Source organism: Meles meles, chromosome 18, assembly GCF_922984935.1.
Source record: "Meles meles chromosome 18, mMelMel3.1 paternal haplotype, whole genome shotgun sequence".
NCBI classification, from domain to species: domain Eukaryota; kingdom Metazoa; phylum Chordata; class Mammalia; order Carnivora; family Mustelidae; genus Meles; species Meles meles.
The window spans coordinates 26,091,984-26,112,124 of record NC_060083.1 but is presented as its reverse complement, the minus strand read 5'-3'; the positions used below and the strand labels follow the sequence as shown (position 1 = coordinate 26,112,124).

At 53.9% G+C, this 20,141-nt stretch overlaps 1 protein-coding gene across 6 annotated transcripts in view; it reads right to left on the bottom strand.

The window, feature by feature from the left end:
• RAP1GAP2 (RAP1 GTPase activating protein 2) overlaps positions 1-20,141 on the bottom strand; it is a 241,140-nt gene that overhangs the window by 167,774 nt on the left and 53,225 nt on the right. For 4 of the 6 annotated variants that reach the window (XM_045986019.1, XM_045986018.1, XM_045986020.1 and 1 more), the window contains one exon: positions 11,570-11,605. In XM_045986019.1, coding sequence (XP_045841975.1) covers positions 11,570-11,605 — 36 coding nt within the window. Of the gene's footprint in view, positions 1-3,735; positions 3,795-11,569; positions 11,606-15,449; positions 15,545-20,141 lie in introns of those variants that run through there. The other 2 variants (XM_045986025.1, XM_045986023.1) reach the window with 2 other exon arrangements.

Here is a 20,141-nt window from a genome sequence, read left to right as displayed (position 1 = left end):
AACCGCTGGACCACCGCAGGGCAGGAAGAAATAAAGGCATTTCCTGCCAAGGAAACAACATCAGCAAAGGCGGCAAGGCTAAAAAGTGCCAGAAAACAGCAAGTCACACCATCTGGCTGGAGCTGAAGATCAAGAGGAGGTTGTAAGAAAAGTGAAAGAAAGAAAAAAAAAAAAAAACACCCTAGAAATGTACTGGGGCACAGAGAGGTTAAATACCTTGCCCAAGGTCATGGAGATGGTGAATCAGGATTTGAAACATAGGCTGCCTGACTCCAAAGCCCACACATCGACCACTAAAATGGGCTTCACTGCTCGGCAGCCTTCGCTTCAGCGCATGTTCTGGAATGCTGTGAAGCTGAGGCTGGCTAGACCTACAGCAGAGGTCCTCTGTGGGGCGGGAGAGCATCTGCACCCCTTCCCCCTCAAAATTCAGCAATGTCACTGCTAGAGGGTAGGTTGCTGGGATCTCATAAGCAAAGGCCGGGAATGCTGCTCAATATCTACAATGCACAGGACAGCCCCCACCACAAAGGGTATCCAGCCCCAAATGTCAATAGAAATCTTGACCTAGAGTGACTCACTCACCGGGAGCCCCCTTTAACATCCAACCTGACCTGACAATCATCACACTTGCTCATCCCTTGGGCAGGATCCCAAATTTTGCTGCATATTAGAATTCCCTGGAAATCTTAAAATATATATAGATAGATAGATAGATGCTGGGTCGCACTCCGAGCATTCTGATTTCCAGTTCTGGAACTGGGTGCAACCTGGGCACGAGAATATCTTCTTTTTTTTTTTTTTTTTCAGCGTCACTTGGCACCAGGGAAATACAAATCAAAACCACAATGAGATACCACCTCACACCCGTCAGAGTGGCTAAAATTAACAAGACAGGCATGGGAATTTCTTAATGCCTCCCAGGTGATAGATAGCAAAATATAAAATGTCTGGGAACTACTGCCTTGGCAGGGAAGGGAAGATCAAATTATCTACTAGGGGCCAAAGACTTTAATGGACGCTAATGCCAGAAAGAGAAGTCAACACGACCAAAGACAGCCCAGCCCCCCAACCAACATGGGGCAGGGACTGTCCCAGCAACAAGCCTGCATGGAGTCAGCAAGTAACAAAGCCTGCCATGGGTACAGGGAGGGCAGAGCCAAAGATGGCTTGGGGGTGACGGATTAGTCAGAGCTGGCAGAGGCCTGGGGAGGACGTTAATTAGAGAGCCTCTGTCACTGTCTGGGCAGGAGATAATGGGCCTGAACCGGGAGGAGGGCGGGAGAAGACCCCGTGACTCAGGGACTTCACAACCCCGTGACAGAAAGAACTGGACTGGAAGACAGAAAAGGTTAACTGAGAGTGAGTGCAGTCTGGGCACACAGCAGGAAATGATCTGTCGGCAGCTGAAGGTGGGGGTGAGCGCACCGGGGTGGGGGGGACCTGGGAGAGGGACCAAGGTGTTGGCCACGTGTAAACAGGAGCTGGAACCTGAGAGGGATGACAGTCCCAGAACAGGGGTGGCCCACAGGTGACCCCTGGGCTGAATCCATCCTATAGGGCAAGCCAAACGCAGCTTGAGTTTGCTGTGAAGATTTTTCCTCAAATTCCAGATTTCCAGATTCTCTTGGACAGTGGAAAACATGGTGAGACAGAGAGCATCCCAGTGGAGTGCTGGTGTGTGCCCCAGACCCCTCCCTGTGGTTGTCTTTGGCCCTGCCAGATCCCTGCAGCCAACAGGCCTCTCTTCAGAAACAGGAGACAAGATGACGTGTTACATCGGAAAGCAGTAACGACCAAGGGGTGGCTGGGGAAGCAGGAAAGCAGCCAGACACTGCACGGAGCCAGACCCCAATCTCTCATCCCAGTCCTGCATCCCCCACCTCTGTGCAGTGCCATCTCAATTCAGGAACATTCCTCCTTGGGGTCCCACGTACTGATCTGTAAACAAGGAGGCTGATGCCCATGACCTCTAGTTGTCCATCCTCCTGTACACTGGGCTCCTGCGGGCTCCCCAGGTCAAGCTCTCTGGCCAGGCTTTGAAATGAAGCCTGGAAAACCTGATTCTTTCCAGCAAAGAGCAGCCCAGGCAGGGAGAAATCCCAAATACAGCTGAAGGACCCAGCGATGACCAGCCAGGGAGAAGAGGAAACACAAGGAACAAGAACCACCATCCAGGGGTGCCTGGGTGGCTCAGTTGATTAAGCGTCTGCCTTCAGCTCAGGTCATGACCCCAGGGTGCTGGCACTGAGTCCCACGTCAGGCTCCCCACTCAGAAGGGAGTCTGCTTCTCCCTCTCCCTCTGCCTATAGCTCCCCTCGTTTGTGCTTAAAACTAAAAACAAACAAACAAAAAACCACTTTCCAAAATCTGAAGGGGTCTCAGGAGAAAACAGGATTAGCCTTGTTTGGGGAGGGATGGGGGACCATGAAACAGCAGTTACAGAGATTCCAGATGAAAGGAATGGTCAGCTTTGAATAATCGGAGCTGTATTAGAATAGGCATCCTTACAAAGTCATGAGCTCCCCATCACTGGAAGTAACCAAGCTTGGACTCAGTGACTAGTTTCAGGGGCACAAAGAATCCTCATAGTCATTAATTTTTTCTTTAAATTTCAAGTTCTAAGACTTACGGACTCTAGAGATCTAGAGATCTCTTTTAAAGGCTCCCCCCTCCTCCCAATGCCCCCATGGAAAGCTGTCAGGGATTAAGCTCTGGACTCTGCTTTCTAGAAAGGGAGGGCCTAGATGGTCTGGAAAAAGCACAGAACATCCACCTCCCTGCTGCCCTCGCCCTTCAATAAGACCACAATCCTCCAGCCAGATCCAGCAACCCTCGCTGCACAGCCCCCACCCCAGAACAGTCTCACCAGGGGACCCTTCCAAGGCAGAGGGAACTGCTAGATGGCCCTCCCAGCACAAGCCAGAGAGGCCATCTACATCCCCTCCCAACACTCCCATCCCCAGGTCCTGCTCAGTCCCCCAGCAGGAGGAAGGAAATGGAAGGAAGGACCCCCCACGCCCCCAGGAACCTCTGAGTGCTACCTGGGCCCCTGTCCAGCAGGAGCCTAAGGGAAGCAGGGGTTCTGACACTCCCAGGAGTCCACAGTTTACAGACAGGAAGCACACGGGTTGCATGGTGTGGAGGGGTCAGAACCTATCTCCAAACCTCATAGGACTAACTGTGGCCAAGTCCTGGCCAAACCCAGCTCCTGGTAAGCCAAGCAGAGCCATCCGGCCTCCTCTTCACGGAACCCTGGGTCTTCTCATCATGTCAGGTGAGCAGGCCTCTAGGCCTGAGGAGACCTGTGAAGAAGCTCAAGCACACAGCCAGGGACCTGGGGCTCGAAGGACCCTTTTAGGGAGCGGAATGGGGTGAGAAGGCTCTGGCAAGGATAGCTGGGCCAGGCCGGTGGGCCAGAGGCTGCCATCTGCGTCCTGCTCTCCTGCTTCCCTGCCCTTGTCTCCCACAGTGACACACTTAGCCCTGTCTCACAGGATCCATAAGGACCATTCAGCTCACCAGCCACATGGCGAGTACCCTCACAGGGCCCCAGGAATAAGCAGAAGCCCTCCTGCCCTGAGCCCCATCCCCATCTCAGAAGAGCCCAATGCCCAGTGCCCACTGGCCAGAGCTGCCAGCCAGCACCCTGCTTGCCCCTCAGCAGACATCCACCGGACCTGGTCAAGACCCACGGAGCTGCTTGTTCATCAAGAAATCAGAACAGGGACTCACCAGGGCTTCCTAGGCATGGCAGGGACCAGCCGGGATGAGGGCCAGGAACACACAAATCCCTGGAATTTGCAGACCTTGCTGCCTGGCAAGCGGCACCTCCAGGTGCATCCCCGGTGCCTGGCAATGCAATCAGGCCACAGCCTGACTGCCAGCTAAGCGCCCGCCCGCCTTGCTTCTCCCTGTAGCCACTCACGCCCTGAGACTCCAGATCCCGAAAGAGACATGTTCGTGGTTACCATAGGAACTCGCTAAAGCCAAAAAAGGCACCACACAGTCACCCACATGGGCCCTCAAAGCTCACGTCCACCTGCACAAGCAAGCATACACACACGCCTACACACCCCAACACAAGCCTGCACTGTTCTTAGGCTTGGGGCCCGCCAGGTGTCAGAAAGTGGGTTCCCTGCATGCGTGGTCCAGCCAGGTGCAGTTACAGGTCAGAGGCACCAGCCAGTGCTTACATGGTGCTCAATTGCTTACCTGGCGCTCACCTGCTTACCTGGCGCTCACCTGCCAAAGGCTTCCTTGGGGCTGAGCAGGGTGGGGCTGAGAGCCCAGGACCACCACCAGGTCTGCTTGCAAGGTCAGGCCTGAAGTCTCCGGGCCACAGACCAGCTCTTGCAACCCTCCTACTCCTCTCCTCTGGTCCCTCCATGAGGGGGCAGGTATAAGGGTCAGGATCTAAACCAGTCACCTGTGGCGCCTGCATGGCTTAGTCAATTACACAGCTGCCTTCGGCTCGGGTCATGATCCCAGGGTTCTAGGATCGAGCCCCACATCAGGCTTGCCGCTCAGCGGGAAGCCAGCTTCTCCCTCTCCAGCTCCCCCTGCTTATGTTCCCTCTCTCACTGTGCCTCTCTCTGTCAAATCAGTAAATAATCTTTTTTAAAATTAATAAATAAATAAATAAACCAGTCACGTGAAGAGGAAAGAAGGGAAGAAGGGAAAGAAAGGTCCCATAAATGGGACCAACATGCACCCAAGAGCTCAAATGAAAACTTGAAAGTCTTCACCTTGACCCCTCCCTTGCCCTCACCCCCAACATCCAAACCAATCCAGCCTGGGGAGACCACTGCCTCAGTAGCTCTCCAATCTATTTCCTCTCTTCAACCCCACTGCCCCCACCCCAGCCTCCAACCTCTCCAATGAGTCAGCAGACGGCAGTCAGGGGGGCCCTCAGACTCACATCTTGGTCCTACTCCCCTGGAAACCCTTCAATGGCTCCCACTCACCCAGAGAAGCCAGCTCAGCCCCCCACACAGCTGTCCCATAATCCCAGGGGCAGCCCCACCTGCCCCCGAACTCCCACCCCAGTATTCCATCTGTGGTAGTCACAGCCCCACACCCTTCCCACCCCCGAGTTTCTAACCTGTCTATGCCCTGCTGCTGTGACCCAGAGTGCCTCACCCCTGAAGATGGCTCAGGCATTCCCAAGTCTGCAGGAAACCCCTTCCATCCTCTCGGAGGACATCTCTGCTAGCCCTCATCACATTCCACTGCAATTCTCTGTCTGGATGTCTGCCTGCCTGCACGGCTGTAAGCTTTCATGAGCAGAGACGAGTCTTTTTCATCTTTGTTTCCCCTGCCCCAGGGTCTGGCTTTGGGCGTGGGCTGTAAGTGCCCAGTAATTGTGAGCTGAACTGACGCAGCATCCTGACCCCCTAGAACAGCAAGTTCCCCCATCCCTGACAACCCAGCAAACTCTCAGCACATGCTCTGGGTGTGTAAGAGGAAGTGACAAAGGGAGCAGCCCCAGAAGGTTCTAGAACTTTTTGGTGGTACCTGAAGGGTTCCTGTCCATTGCCATCACCCTCCACCCAGTGCTCCCATGCGGTTCTATGCCTCCTGCACCACCTGCCCCTAAGAGGCCTCATCAACCTGAGTCTCCAGCAAGGGCACGTGCAGTGAAGGCAGACGTGCACTCTGTGGCCAAGTACATGCATGCTGGGGGTATAAAGGGTGGGAAAGCAGCATGGGGAAGGTTCGGAGAACTACGCAGCTCCAGCCGAGACTAAACCAGTCATTAAGTACAGATCCCAGCTCCACAACCTTAACCACGTGTCCTAACCTCTCAGAGCCCCCCTCTTCTCATCTGTAGTGGCTCCTGCTTCAGGAGAGAGCCGTGAAACCTCAGGGAGACTGTGCGACATGTGACAACTTAGCACACATACATGCTCGACACTGCTGGGGCCAAGACCCCCATGTTCAGAGCTGTGTGGCTCAGGGACACCTCCAGGAGGTACATGGCCAACTGTGTGGAGACGACCAGGTCCCTAGAGGAAGAGCCAAGGCAACTGGCTCTGGGGGATGTTTGGGGCTACACTAATGGACAGAAAGATGTCTCACCCAGCAGACGCAGAGGGAAAGTGGCATCTTGGGGCCAAGGAGAGCTGGAGCCTGGGTAGCTGGCTGCCTAACGGTTATGTCAGGGAGCAGAACCACATCCTGGCTTCCAGGCAGAACTCTGTATTAGGTGCTATCGACGGGGGGAGGAAGAAGGATGGATGAATGGGTACTGAGCTCCCTTTTAGTGCCACGGGAGGGGGGGTAGACAACTTTATGGTGTCTGCCCAGCCCATAGGCCACTCTTCCTGTCTGGGAACGAACCCCTCCCACAGAGAGAGGACCACAGCAGTCACGGCTTATCCGTAAGACCCCATCTCTCCAGCTAAACTGACTGGACCGGGGGTACACAACTGACCCAAGCTGCTCCCTCTTTTTTGAGTTTTACTGAGATGTAATTTATGTACCATACAATTCGCTGTTTTAAAGTGTACAATTCAATAGCTATTAGTGTATTCACGAAGTTGGCGGCGCTGTCACCACTATCTGGGCCCGAGGCACTTACACCACCCCACAAAGAAGCCTGTATCCTTTAGCCCTCACTCCCCTTAGTCCCCCCAACGACCTCCCCAGCCCTAGGACACTAGGAATCTATCTTCTGTCTCTACGGATTTGCTTATTCCAGACGTTTCATATAAATGGAGGCACGCGGTATGTGGTGTTTTGTGACTTTCACTTAGCATGTTTTCAACTTTCATCTATGTTGTAGCATGTATTAGTACTTGATTTCTTTCGATGGCCAAATAACATGCCATTGTACCAATATGTCACATTTTGTTTACCTGTCCATCTGCTGATGAACGTCTGAGTTGTTTTTACTTTTTTTTATATTTTTTAAAGACTTTATTTATTTGACAGAGAGAGCACAAGTAGGCAGAGAGGCAGGCAGAGAGGGGGGGAAGCAGGCTCCCCCTGAGCAGAGAGCCCAATGCGGGGCTCAATCCCAGGACCCTGAGATCATGACCTGAGCCGAAGGCAGAACCCACTGAGCCACCCAGGCGCCCCTATTTTCACTTTTTTTAAAAGATTTTATTTATTTATACTATGCAGCCATTTAAAAAAAAAAAAAAAAAAAAACCAGAAACGAAATCTTGCCATTTGCAATGACATGGATGAAACTAGAGGGTATTATGCTAAGAAAAACAGGTCAGTCAGAGAAAGACAATTACCATATTATCTCTCTGATATGAAGAATTTGAGAGGCAGGGTGGAGGGGTCCTGGGGGGTGGGAAGGGAAAAATGAAACAAGATGGGACCCGGGAGGGAGACAAACTATTAGAGACTCTTAATCTCAGGAAACAAACTGAGGGTTGCTGGAGTGGAGTGGGATGGGAGAGATGGGATGGCTGGGGGATGGACACCGGAGCGGGTATGTGTTGTGGTGAGTGCTGTGGATTGTGTAAGACTGATGATTCACAGACCTGTACCCCTGAAACAAATAATACATTATATGTTAATTTAAAAAAAAAGGGGCGCCTGGGTGGCTCAGTGGATTGGGCCGCTGCCTTTGGCTCAGGTCATGACCTCGGGGTCCTGGGATCGAGCCCCGCGTCGGGCTCTCTGCTCCGCAGGGAGCCTGCTTCCTCCTCTCTCTCTGCCTGCCTCTCTGCCTACTTGTGATCTCTCTCTCTGTCAAATAAATAAAAAATAAAATCTTAAAAAAAAAAAAAAAACACCCAACTGGCTCAATTAGGAGAGTATATATTTGCAAGCTATAGTAATGTTACATAAAACAAAAATAAACATGGAAGAAGTAAAAAAAAAAAGATTTTATTTATTTATTTGAGAGAGAGAAAGAACAAGCAGTGGGGCGGGGCATGGGGGACAGAGAGAGAGAGAGGCAGACTCCCTGCTAAGGAGGAAGCCCAATGTGGAGCTCCACCCCAGGATCAGGAGATCACCACGTGAGCCAAAGGCAGGTGCTTAACCAACTGAGTCACAAAGGCACCCGGGGTTGTTTCCACTGTGAGTTAATATTAAGGATGCGATGAACAGGGAGGGGCATCTGGGTGGCTCAGTTGATGAAGTGTCTGCCTTCAGCTCAAGTCATGATCCCAGGGTCCTGGAATCGAGCCCTGCAACAGGCTCCCTGCTTAGTCAGGAGTCTGCTTGTCCCTCTCCCTCTGCTCTCTGTTTCTCTCTCAGATAAATAAATAAAATCTTTGGGGAAAAAATAATGCTATGAATGTTTGTGTTACAAGTTTCTATATGAACATATATTTTCCTTTCTCTGGGATACATACTTAAGAAAGGAATTGCTGGTCATTTGGAAACTCTACCTTTAAACTTTTGAGAAACTGCCAGACTATTTTCTAAAGTGGCTGCACCAGTCTGCGTTCCCAGTAGTGGAGTATGAGGGTTCCATTCCCTCCTCGCCCTCACCAATGCTTGCCGTTATCTTCTTTTTGATTATAAGCATTCTAGTGGGTGTGAAAGAGTAGCTCTCTGTGGCTTTGACGTGCATCTCAAAAAGATGCTGAACATCTTTTCTTGTACTTACTGTCCATTTGTGTACTTTCCTTGGAGAAGCAGAGAGCCCGATGCGGGACTCGATCCCAGGACCCTGGGATCATGACCTGAGCCGAAGGCAGATGCTTAACTGACTGAGCCACCCAAGGCATCCTTCTTCGCCCATTTTTTAAAAATGTGTTGTCTTTGTATTATTTTACTGAGTTGAAATGGTTCTTTATATATCTAGGGTATGAGTCTCTTATCAGATATGTGATTTGCAGATATTTTCTCCCACTCTGTGGTTTGTCTTTTCACTTTCCTGATGGTGTCCTTTGTAACACCACGTTTTTAATTCTGAGGAAGCTCAATTTATCAATGTGTTGTTGATGCTGTTACTTATGCTTTTGGTATCATATCTAAGAAACCATTGCCTTACTCGAAGTCATGAAGATTTCCATCTACGATTTCTTCTAAGAGTTTCATAGTTTAACTTTTATATTTAGGTCTTTGATCAATTTTAAGTTAATTTTGGTATATGGTGTGAGAGAAGGGCTCAATTTCATTCTTTCGTATGTGAATATGGTTGTCCCAGCACCATTTGCTGAAAACCTATTTTGCATCATTGAATCATCATGACACACTTGTTGAAAATCAACTGACCACAAATGTGAGGGTTTATTTCCAGACGCTATGTTCTACTTCATTGATCTAGATAGCTATCCTCACACCAGTACCAAATTGTCTTGATTGCTGTAGACTTGTAGTAAGTTTCAAAATGAGGAAGTAGAGTCTTCGAACTTTGTTCTTCCTTTTCAAATTACCCTTAGATTTCCCTATGAATTTTAAGATCAGTTTAGCAGTTACTGCAAAGAAGCCAGCTGGGATTTTGATGGGGAGGGTTTCCAGTTCCTGTTCAACCCCTCCTGAACTCTAGCTCCACCTCCTCCCCTGGGTTCCCCGAGACACGCTGGGATCTTTTCTTAACTTCTGCTTAACCGGGTTACCCTGAGTTTTTTTTTCTTATAATCAGAAGACTTTTAACCAGGCACAAGTAAGAACACAGTCCTACATACTGTCCCAAACAATCATCTCAATACCACCTCCCCAGGACTAAAGCACACAAACTGTCCCCCAGATACGCACTGGGGTCCCGATCTCAACCACTGGCCAGTGTCCCCAGCCACCTTGTTACCAGTTCCCTTCCAGGTTACATACATCATCTTTACCACTTAAATAGGCCCTCAATAAATGCTTATGAAATTGAACTAGGAACCTAAAACAGCACCAAAAGAAACCCTCCTACCACTCTGTGCCCCTTAGTAATCTTGCTTCGTGCCTGCATCCCATTCAATCCGTAGATAAGAAGTTCTAGGAAATCAGACATCATCGTGCCCCCTTGACAAGGGATACAAACCCTGAAGTCTGGAGAAGTTAAATGTCTTGCCCAGGAATGACCTGCCCTGAACACTGAGCTGCACTGTGGCACACACACCCCATGCCAACCAGCACAGGCACAGGCATACCCATAGTCCCACCCCATCTTCAAGAGTTGCCATAGAGGGTGCCTGGGTGGCTCAGTGGGTTGAGCCGCTGCCTTCGGCTCGGGTCATGATCTCGGGGTCCTGGGATCGAGTCCCGCATCGGGCTCTCTGCTCAGCAGGGGGCCTGCTTCCCTCTCTCTCTCTGCCTGCCTCTCTGCCTACTTGTGATCTCTTTCTGTCAGGTAAATAAATAAAAGTCTTTAAAAAAAACAAAAACAAAAAAAAATTAAAAAAAAAAAAACAACAAATTTTAAGAGTTGCCATAGAAGCTACCTCCTCCTGGCAGTCTTCCAAGACTGCTCCCGCTGCACCTGTGTCACCAACTCTACAAAGAGACAGAAAGCTCTCAGAAAGCAGGGACTGTTTGCATGCACTCCTGCCCTGCTAACCGTTCCCCATCACCCTTCTGAGCAAAACAGTCCAAAGTGGGAAGCCTCATGCCCTGTACTCCAACCCTCAAGAGCAACTCTGCCTTGCCCGGGGACCTGTGCCCAGGGACTACACAGCCAATGCTAGCAACCAGATGGCACGTAGAGGGCAGCTGGCCTGGAAAACCTTTCAGCTGAGATGGAGGGTTACAAGCAGGAAAAGCTGCCTCTGAAGGAGAACACTCATTGGAGGAATTCTTCATGCACAAGCGAATTCACATATGGCAGGATAATATTTTGGGCTAGCGACCAATGCTATATTTCCCTCCTAGAATTCCCCTCCTTTTCAATTCACTCAACTAGAGCAGATGGTTGGTCACTCACTACCCAGGGAAGGGATGGAGGTGGAAGCTGATTTTGTTAAAGTCTGGAGGGAAAAGGGGGTCAGGGTGCAAACAAAATGGTTTGCCCAGAAACACCTGGAAAAGGAGCAAAGATGGTGATGGACGAGGAGAGAGGTGTGTCTGCTCCAGGCTTCCCAGACCGATGAGCAGACATATGGCCAAGCACGAGAGACAACTTCCAGACCCCAGATCTGGTGTTGAAGCCTCAGAGACACCCAGGGCCGGGCTCACAGGATGACACCTGTCTGGTAACAGATGACTCGATGACCACCTGACCACACGCACGTGCACGAGCACATGCACACACACAGGTGCACACGCACACACACTGGGGTGTTCCATGAAGTTCTAGAACTCTGTGGCCCAATGTTCCAGGTAGGCAGGAATGTCAGAAAGCCCAATGGAACTGGGGCTTCACATAATAATCAAGACAATAGGAAATATAATTCTCTTTCTTACACCCACAAGGTGTGGCCTAGAAGGCACTGCTACACACATGACCATCAATCTGGCCCCTGCTGTTTCCAGTCCAGCGTCTCCCTTTCTTCAGATGCCCCAGGAATCAAGTGCCTGGTCCATCCTTTCCAGCCCAAAGCCCCTAAGACCGAGATGGCGACTCTGACAAACGCAACAACCCCATTCATGTCTCAGGGGGAAACGAGGTCCCCAGAGGACCTCTGGCCTACCATCATCTCCGATCGCTACATAACAGGAAGTGGCTACTTACTTGACCTTTAGGCTCGCCAGCATGGTCTTGTCGATCCTGCCAAGAGAAAAGCAAAGGCTTTGGTCAGTGCTGAGGCTGAAGGCTCCCACCCAGTACTTGCAGGGGAGGTGGTCCCTGGCCAGTCCAGACCACCAAGCCAACAGGGTCCTTCAGGGGACAACCACTGCTCGACAGGGGAGCTCTCCTCCAGCCCAGGAAGGAGGGCTGGACCCACACATAACCCTGTGAGGCAGGTACTGCTATTCCTCCCATTTTAGAGATGGGGAAACAGAGGCTCAGAAGGATAACATCATTGGCCCAATCTGAATCCGGGTTCTAACTCCACACCCAGAGATCGCAAGCACTGTGTAGGTGGCATTTCTCTTCATTACCCCCGCTCCACAAGAGAAGACTGCAAGCCAGCTCCATCGGTCACTGGCAGCTAGGCGTTCAACACAATGATACTTCCTGGGCTTCTGCCCCTCCCCCTGCCCTGTTCCCAGAGCTGCCAGTCCGTGCGAGGAGACAGACCCCACTCCTGAGACAGAAACCCAACAGCAGGCTCCAGGATGCATGGGCAGGTAGGATCTGTCGGGCATGGGGCTCAGAGCAGAGAGGATCACGTTCACGGCAGACTGTCCTGGCAGCCAGCTCCTCCAGCCCAGCCTGCACCCACCCTTGCTGGAAGACAAGGCAGGGCTGCTAAGCTTCTATTTTTACCCTCTGCATATGCCAGCCCTTATGGCTGGTAAAAGAGGCCCCCTCCTCTCTGCAGGGACAGCAAGGCGGGCGAGATTCCCACTGTCAGTGTCTCCTCTTGCTTAGGGATCATGAACACGAGTGTCACCCCCCCCCGTGTCACCAGCAGCCCATGTCATCAACACCACCTTGTCACCACACCTCCATGTCCCCGTCACCATCACCATCCCATGTCATCACCTTCAGGGTCACCACACTCCCCACCCCATGTCACCACTACTGCCACGTCAGCATGACCACCGGTGCCACATCCAGGACGCCTTCAGCCACCCCCTCCAGGCAGCTCAGCTTTGCCACAGGCTTCCTACGGGGCAGCGCTGGAATGGAAGCAGCGTCAGGGGCCACACAGGAAGGACACAGAGCTGCCCCAGCAATCACAAGTCAGCACCAAGCCCTTGAGCTGGGAAGCAAGATCCTTTTGCTCTGAGTAAACTCCCAGCACCTTCTGATCTTGGTCCCCAGCAGCAAAACAAGCCACACCCCAAGGCTCCCGACCCAGGTCCCTCCCAGCTTCTTCCCCACTGTGTCCTGGGCCCCTTTCATGGAGCCTCCACAACTGGTCCCCAAGGGTCTCATGAGGCCCCATCCCTCTGGCAGGCAGACATTCCTCTTCTCCCATTCTGCCCACCAGATGGGGGTAGGGTGACTCCAGAGGCAGATCCCCACGTTCTGCTGTAACATTTGTAGCCCAGAGCTACCTAATTGTAACCCCCAATGACAAACCCTTACACTTTCTATTTTCTGGAGGAATCTCTTTTAATTGCTACAACATCCCTCCGTTGTGGATAAGGCAGAAATCACCCACTTTCCCATGGGGAAACTGAGACCCAAAGAGGGGAAGTGTCCTGCCTGAGTTCTTCAGAGTCAAGGAGGGGGCCAGCACTTAGAAGCGGGACTTCTAGTGTGGCGCCCTCTTAACCCAACCACCACCCACCACCGGGTGGCACTGTGGGTCACAGGAACCCCAGGCCTGGCACCCACACCCACACCCAGTCAGCAGTCTCTCCACAGGGTCCCACGCTGGGGTGCGGCCCTGGGAGGGCGGGGCCAATGGCCTTGGCAGGACTGAGACTACAGACACAGCAGCAGCCTGTGTCACTGAGCTTCTCTCTTTCAGAAAGCCAGACTCCCCAGATTCTCCCTGGTGCTTTCTCTCCTCCCCACCGCCCATCCGCCCCACCCCATTCCCTCTCCTCACCGTGTCCACCCCTGAAGCCACTGGTTCTCCACCCTGGCATCCAATGGAGTTTCTGAATACCTGCCCCCTGAGATTCTGGTCACAGTCTGGAGGGGACCACGGCTCCAGAAATCTGCCCTTTAGTCTCCAACCCTCCCAGCTGCTGTCCATCTCCAGATGATGCCTACTCTAAAGATTTTTTTTTTTAACTTGACAGACAGAGATCACAAGTAGGCAGAGAGGCAGGCAGAGAGAGAGAGGGAGAAGCAGGCTCCCCGATGAGCAGGGAGCCCAATGCGGGGTTTGATCCCAGGGCCCTGAGATCAGGACTTGAGCCAAAGGCAGAGGCTTAACCCACTGAGTCACCCAGGCACCCCCAGATGATGTCTACTCTAACACACTAACCCCACCAGGAAGCCCTGCTGTCCCCTCAAACTCAATGATCCCCATAACCAGATGCCTGTCGTGGGCAAAAAAACATGTCACATAGTCACTCCATAAGCATGGACTGAGCACGCACCATGTGCCACGCACACCTTCCCGGTCTGCTCCACACCTCCCAGAGAAGCATGGCTCTTAGATAGAAACCCTCTCGTGGCCCGAGCCCTGCCCTGTAGTGATCCCAGCCAGCCTGACTGGGAAGCAGACAAGGTGATTCGAACCCAGAGCCCACACTCAGCACAGCAACCCCTTGGCCCCAGGAGAGGGAGGGGGCGTCAGAGGGGTGCCCGTGAGCAGGTCTCAGGCTACCCTGTGCCAGCCCTAGCACCATGTCAACCTCACTCCCCCCTTCCGCCAAACATGCAGCACCCACAACTCCTTCCTGCCGGAGGACGGATGGCAAAGTGCCTTTGGAGAGAAGGGAGAGGAAAGTCAAAGTGTGCATACACACAGAAGCATAACCAGCCAGAAGAGCAGACGGAGCCCACCTCTTCCCAGCCCCGGCGGCCCCTCCTTCTTTCCCTTGCCTCAGTGCCCCTCCACTCAGCCCACCAGGCTCCATACCAGGGCACCCCAAGCCACCCTCCCTGCAGCAGTGGGAACCTTTCCTCTGACAACGCCCCAGGCCCAGAAGCTGAAAGGAAACCGATAATGAAAACCACGAGACCCTGCTCCCCAGCTGAGGAGAAGCTGCCAGCAGCTGGTAACCAGAGACAAGTCTTTGACCTCAGTCTCCCCATTTTCTGGCCCCCTGGGGAGGGAAGAGCCTCTCCCTTGTTCTGCATGGAAGCCTAGTGGCCTTGAGGACCAGACAAGAGGCTGGAGCACAAAGCCAGCGGCTCAGGCTTGGATGGAGCTGGGATTGGCTGCCCGGGGTGGGAGGAGGGATATCTGAACACAGGTCTGCCCGTCCCTCACCCCCACAGCGGTCCAGTGGGCCACAGACACCCCCATCACAAAGTCACACACACACACACACACACACACACACACATACACACAGATGATGCAGATAGCATACACGCACGGACAGGAGCACACAAAGCTACGGACGACCAGAGGAGCCAACACCTGCTCAGAAACACAGAGTGCACACGTGGTCACACGCCGCACACACCTACACAGCCAGCCACACGCTTCATACATGCACCCAGACGGGCAGCTGCAGGCATGCCGCACGCAAGCACGCACACAACCACAATCATCACAGAGGTGCCGACATACACACGGGAGCACATAAGACACATTCGACCCCGCCCCTCCGGCGAGCTCATGCTGGCACCAGCTCCAACCTTGTGGGTCCCCTATAGATCCTGCTCCAGGGACGGCAAGGAGAAGCTTGCTGTCTGATACCCCCACCATCTCCACCAGCCCCAGCATCTCAAACACCCACCTCCCCACAGGTCTCAGGCACAACCCGAGCCCCCTCACCGCCCCCCCACCCCCACCAAAGGCGGCCACAGCAGATGCAAGACTTCCCAGCTGGGTTCACTCCCATCCTGGCCGCCCTCCTCTGCCACCTACCATCCGAAGCCCCCAAAGGAGACGCTGCGCTTCCTGCGAAACATGGTTGTAGCCGCGGGGCCCCGGGTCCTGGTAATGTCCCCGGGGCTGGTGGCAAAAGGACCGTGGCGCAGCCGGGTCGGTGGGGTCACGGCTGAGAGCGGGACACCCGGTGTGGTACCTCCCCTGTCGCCTGCCCCCCAAGCCCAGCACTTCCTGTGGGTGAGGCCGCAGGGCTGGGAGGTGTGTCCTGCCCCCCCCAGGAGGCACCGAGACAGCCAGCAGGGGAGTTCGCAGAGGGCAGCTTCCCCACGCCCAGAGGAACCCGCAGCTCCGGAAGGGGCTCGGCGGGCAGATTGCACCACAGCCCGACTTGGCAGCTCGGTCCCACACAGCCCCGGCTTCCCAGAACCCAAAGGAGGGCGAGGCACAGGCACACACAAACGTGCCTGTGAGGGAGAGAGAGAGCGGGCTGGAAGACTCTGGAGCATTGCAGACAGGCCACTCACACCCACTCCCCTGAGCTGCCGGAGACGGGACTGCTGCCTTCCTGCTCCCTCCGCACACGCCAGCTGAAGCAGCCCCATGCCTGCACACTCATGGGCACTCACAGGAGCACAGGGGCACACACACACGTGCATACGTATCCATGCACGGGCACAGTAGTGTGCTCACGCAAGCATCCTCAGACACCCACATACACACGCACATAGGCACGACACACTCCCGTGCAAGTCCACACAGACCTCGCTCGACAGTGATATCTGCGTGTAGATCTCGTGTCCGTGTAACTCCCCACAAGACAAAGGCTCACACAGGGAGGGAGACCCACATGCACACACCCAGGCACACACTCAGACTGCACACACGCCCACGTACCCACGCACAGGCACAGACCCCTTCAAGGGTCTAGACAGAGGTCAGCGGGGTCACCCTTCGTGCTGGTGATAGTGGGGGTGGGAGGGTGGCCCATATGGGGGAGTGGGTTTCTTTCCTGCTGGAACGCAGCTCTGCGTGCACCCATGCCACCGTGCGGGGTATGCAGTAGGTTCTCACTAATGACAGCCCAAGAAAGGGTGCGGCACACGCGCTAGCACCGGCCTGAGTGGGAAGGACCACAGCTGGCGCCGGGCCCCTGCCCTGCCCTCAAGCAGTGCAGAAAGGGAAATACAGTTGCCGTGGCCTTTTTCACTGGCCCACCCTCCCCACAGCTTCCTGTTTGAGGCCCACTGCCACTCTGGGCGTCAGATGGGTGGGGCCACCCCCAGGTCATAGACAAAGGACACGGGCGTTTCTATTTTCTGGACTCCTCCACAGCAGGAAAGGCCACACAGGTGGCGAGTAGCCCCCTAGATGAGCCACAGGACCAGCTTCAGGGCCCAGCCCAGTTCCGATCCATGAGCGGTAAGTACGGGGTCCTTTCGTTGAAGGCAGCTGGCCTCTCGGCAGAAGCCTGGCGGTCCTTGGTTCCGCTGCATACTCCACCCCCGCCTTCACCAGGAAAGGAAGGATGGTGCGGCCCACCTTCTGGGGTTGCACCAGACCAATGGCTTCCCACTGGAGGTCCACTCCACATCCAGACCTCTCCCCACACTGCACCCAACCCACACCCAGGAGCTGCTCGGCAGAAAGCATGGACGCTTGGGGTCCTGCCGGCCCCACGTCCATGTGGCCTCCCTCTGGTTAAAACAGCTCTGTGCCCCCTGCACCCCCAGAAGGAGCCCCGGGCCAGCCCAGCTAACCAGGGTGCCTGCCCTGCCAGCCACAATGACGCACTCAGGAGTGGGCAGGAGAACGCTGCGAACCTCACTCCCAGAGCACAGCCCCTCCACCAAGGCTGCTAAACCACAGGATGGATGCACAGTACACAGGAGAGTGGGGGGAGAGAACAGGAGAAAGCGGGTCTTCGGGACATCAAACTCCTGGAGCAGCCAACCTCTGGGCATGCAAGAGCCTGACATATCCCATTATTCCGAAAGTCAACAGGAATTGGATTCCTCTCACTCTCCACTGAGGAAGTCCTGACTAAGATCAGGAGCTTGGTGGGTGCAGGGGTGCAGGCGAGAAAAGCCAGCGGGCCACTCAGCCCCCCCCTCCCCACGCCAACTCCAGTCCTAGGCCCACCATGGCTCCGGGTACAGAGAGAGCCAGGTGAGATCTGGGGCTGGGTGCCACACGGGTGACTAATAACACAATTCCTGTTGCAAATTACTTCCTTTTTTTTAATCAATTAGCGGGAGATCATAGTGAACCCATCACTGGAGCCCGTCATGTGCCGTCTCTCATGTGGGAGAGAATGAAGTGGGGTCATCCCAACAAGCTGGGGCGCTTCCAACCACCCGTCAGCTAGTCTCCCCTGTGCACACACGTGACCCTGTTTTCATGTTATCCATCACCTGGGGGAAGAGGCGGACTAGAGATGCTCTCACGCAGGCCCTCCTAGTAGACAGAGACACCTGGGCAAACACTGGGTGAGAGGCCACAGCCCAGGATTGCTGCAGGCCCAGGCCCAAGCATCCGGAGGTCAGCAGCGTGACCCAGGGACCAGACAGGAAGCAGCATTTCAAGGCCCCAGCTGTTGCCACCTGGAGGCTGGATTCTCCTACTTGGAGTTCTGGTCTCTTACATGGTAACCACAAAAGACTGGGCGCTTTGTGACTCAGACCCCAGGCCAAGGACCAGCAATGGCTTGGCGGCATCAGCAGGAACTCACAGTACTCACAGCATCCTGGATGTCCTTGAAGCCACTCAGATCCGGGAATCTTGGAGAGTCCAGAGAGACCCATGCCTTCCTGACTCCTCAGAGTAAGGGCCCGGAGACAGAGAAGGGAGGTTCCCAGATGGCTTATATTTTACTCTCTGAGCTCTAGAGGGAGCTGAGAGCCAATCTAGAGCATCTCCTACTTTCCCTTCCTCAGCTCCAGTCTTCCGAGCCTTAGAGCCGTGTGACCTTCAGCAAGTCACCTAACTCGGGAGGCCTCAGTTTCCCCCTCTGTATTGTGGAGGCTGCCACCACAGCTTACAGGATTAAGTGCAGGGCTCCCGCACCATTACGGGAGCTGTTATAACTAGAATCTATTACAATCCCACGCCCTCCCCTGGTCCTGCTCAGCTTTCTGTTGCCCCTGCTCTGACCCCTCAGTTCCTGTTCTGTAGGGGGGTGGGTGGCAAGGGGTCCATGCACTCTCTGGGAAAGACCATGAGTCAGAGAAAAGAGAAGCACGCTGTGAGCCAGGCCCAGCCCTCCTACCCCCACCACGCACAGCCCAGCTTCCTCCCAGACCTCCGCTGATTCAGACAGCCAAGCCATCAGAATGGAGACAAGGACAAGCCACGGGGATGGGGGAGCCAAGAGCAGTGCCTGTATCTGGGAGCTTCCTATGGGCGGTGCCAACCTAACTGCTTAGCTCCTCTTGGTCTCACAGCCACCTCTGAGATAACACCACTGTTAACCCCATTTTACAGATGAGGACACTGACGCACAGAAATATCAAGGAACTTGACAAAATTTGCCCAGCACAATGGTAGCCAAGTTAGGTAGGACGCTGGAGACTGAGTTATCAGCCATTGTCCTATATGACGCTCTGCACTGGTGCCGATGGCCACATCAGCCTACACAAGGGCCCAATTCATGCAGCACCCATTTTACAGACAGGAAAACTAAGGACCTGGAAACACAGCACAGCTCAACAGCTACAAGGACGAAGCCAGAAAGAGCAAGTCCCCGCATCCTTCTAATACCAGGCGAGACGGTCTCCTTCCCTCCTGAGGTTGCTCCTTGCCCCATCCGCAGAGCCAGCTTGGGGTCACCAAATCACAGGGCCCTGGTTTCTGTGCTGGAGGCCTGTGGGTGTTCCTGGTCCAGGTGACAGAAAAGTTCCAGTCAGAGCCTTAAGTCCAGGACAGAGCTCCAGGCTTTAGAGGGATGTGGAGCTGAGAATGCCAGCGGGATCAGAGGAGGAAGCAGTCCGAGTCCCTGCCAACAGCCCCTGCACCAGGTCTGCAGGCCCTTGGGGGCAGGAGGGAAGAGAGTGACCATGGGGTTTCCTCTGCTTGGACAGCTCTGTCCTCACAGCCACTAGTGGGAGCTGAAAGAGGAGACAAGTTCCTTTTCCAGGCATGGGGATGAGCAGTTATGGGAAGCTCAGAAAACAGAGACCCCTGGAGAAGCAGGCACTAGGTCATTTGGCCTAGATCCTCCCCTGTCCACATGGTGTGAGCTGGCACCAGCAGTGACCAGCGGCGGCTCAGCTTTTCTCCCACCCTGACCACTGAAACACCCAGAGCAGGCCACATACTCCTTGGGGGTTTCCACTGACCTTTCCTCAAAGGGATGGCTAGATTCACCTCTGCTTCCTTCATAAGCCAACTGAGGACAAAGGATAGTGGCAGAGAAGGACACTGATCTCCAGGAAAACAGGGTGTAATGGCCTTCAGACCCAGCACACACGAATCGGTAAGAAATCCACACTTTGGGATGGCGACAAATGCACGTCTAAGATCTGCACCGTGATTTAGGTTGCACTGATAACTTCCCCGAACGCGCTATCTCAGGGGCCAGACTGAATTTCTCATTGCACAAGTTCTGCAAAGCAAGACGGTGATGAAAATTTGCAAGAGCAATGCTAGTGAAAACCAGACTCCTGACCCCTGACTGCATGGTGTATTCTGACCTGCTCAGTACTGCTTGCCAAGAGAACTGCTCACAACACA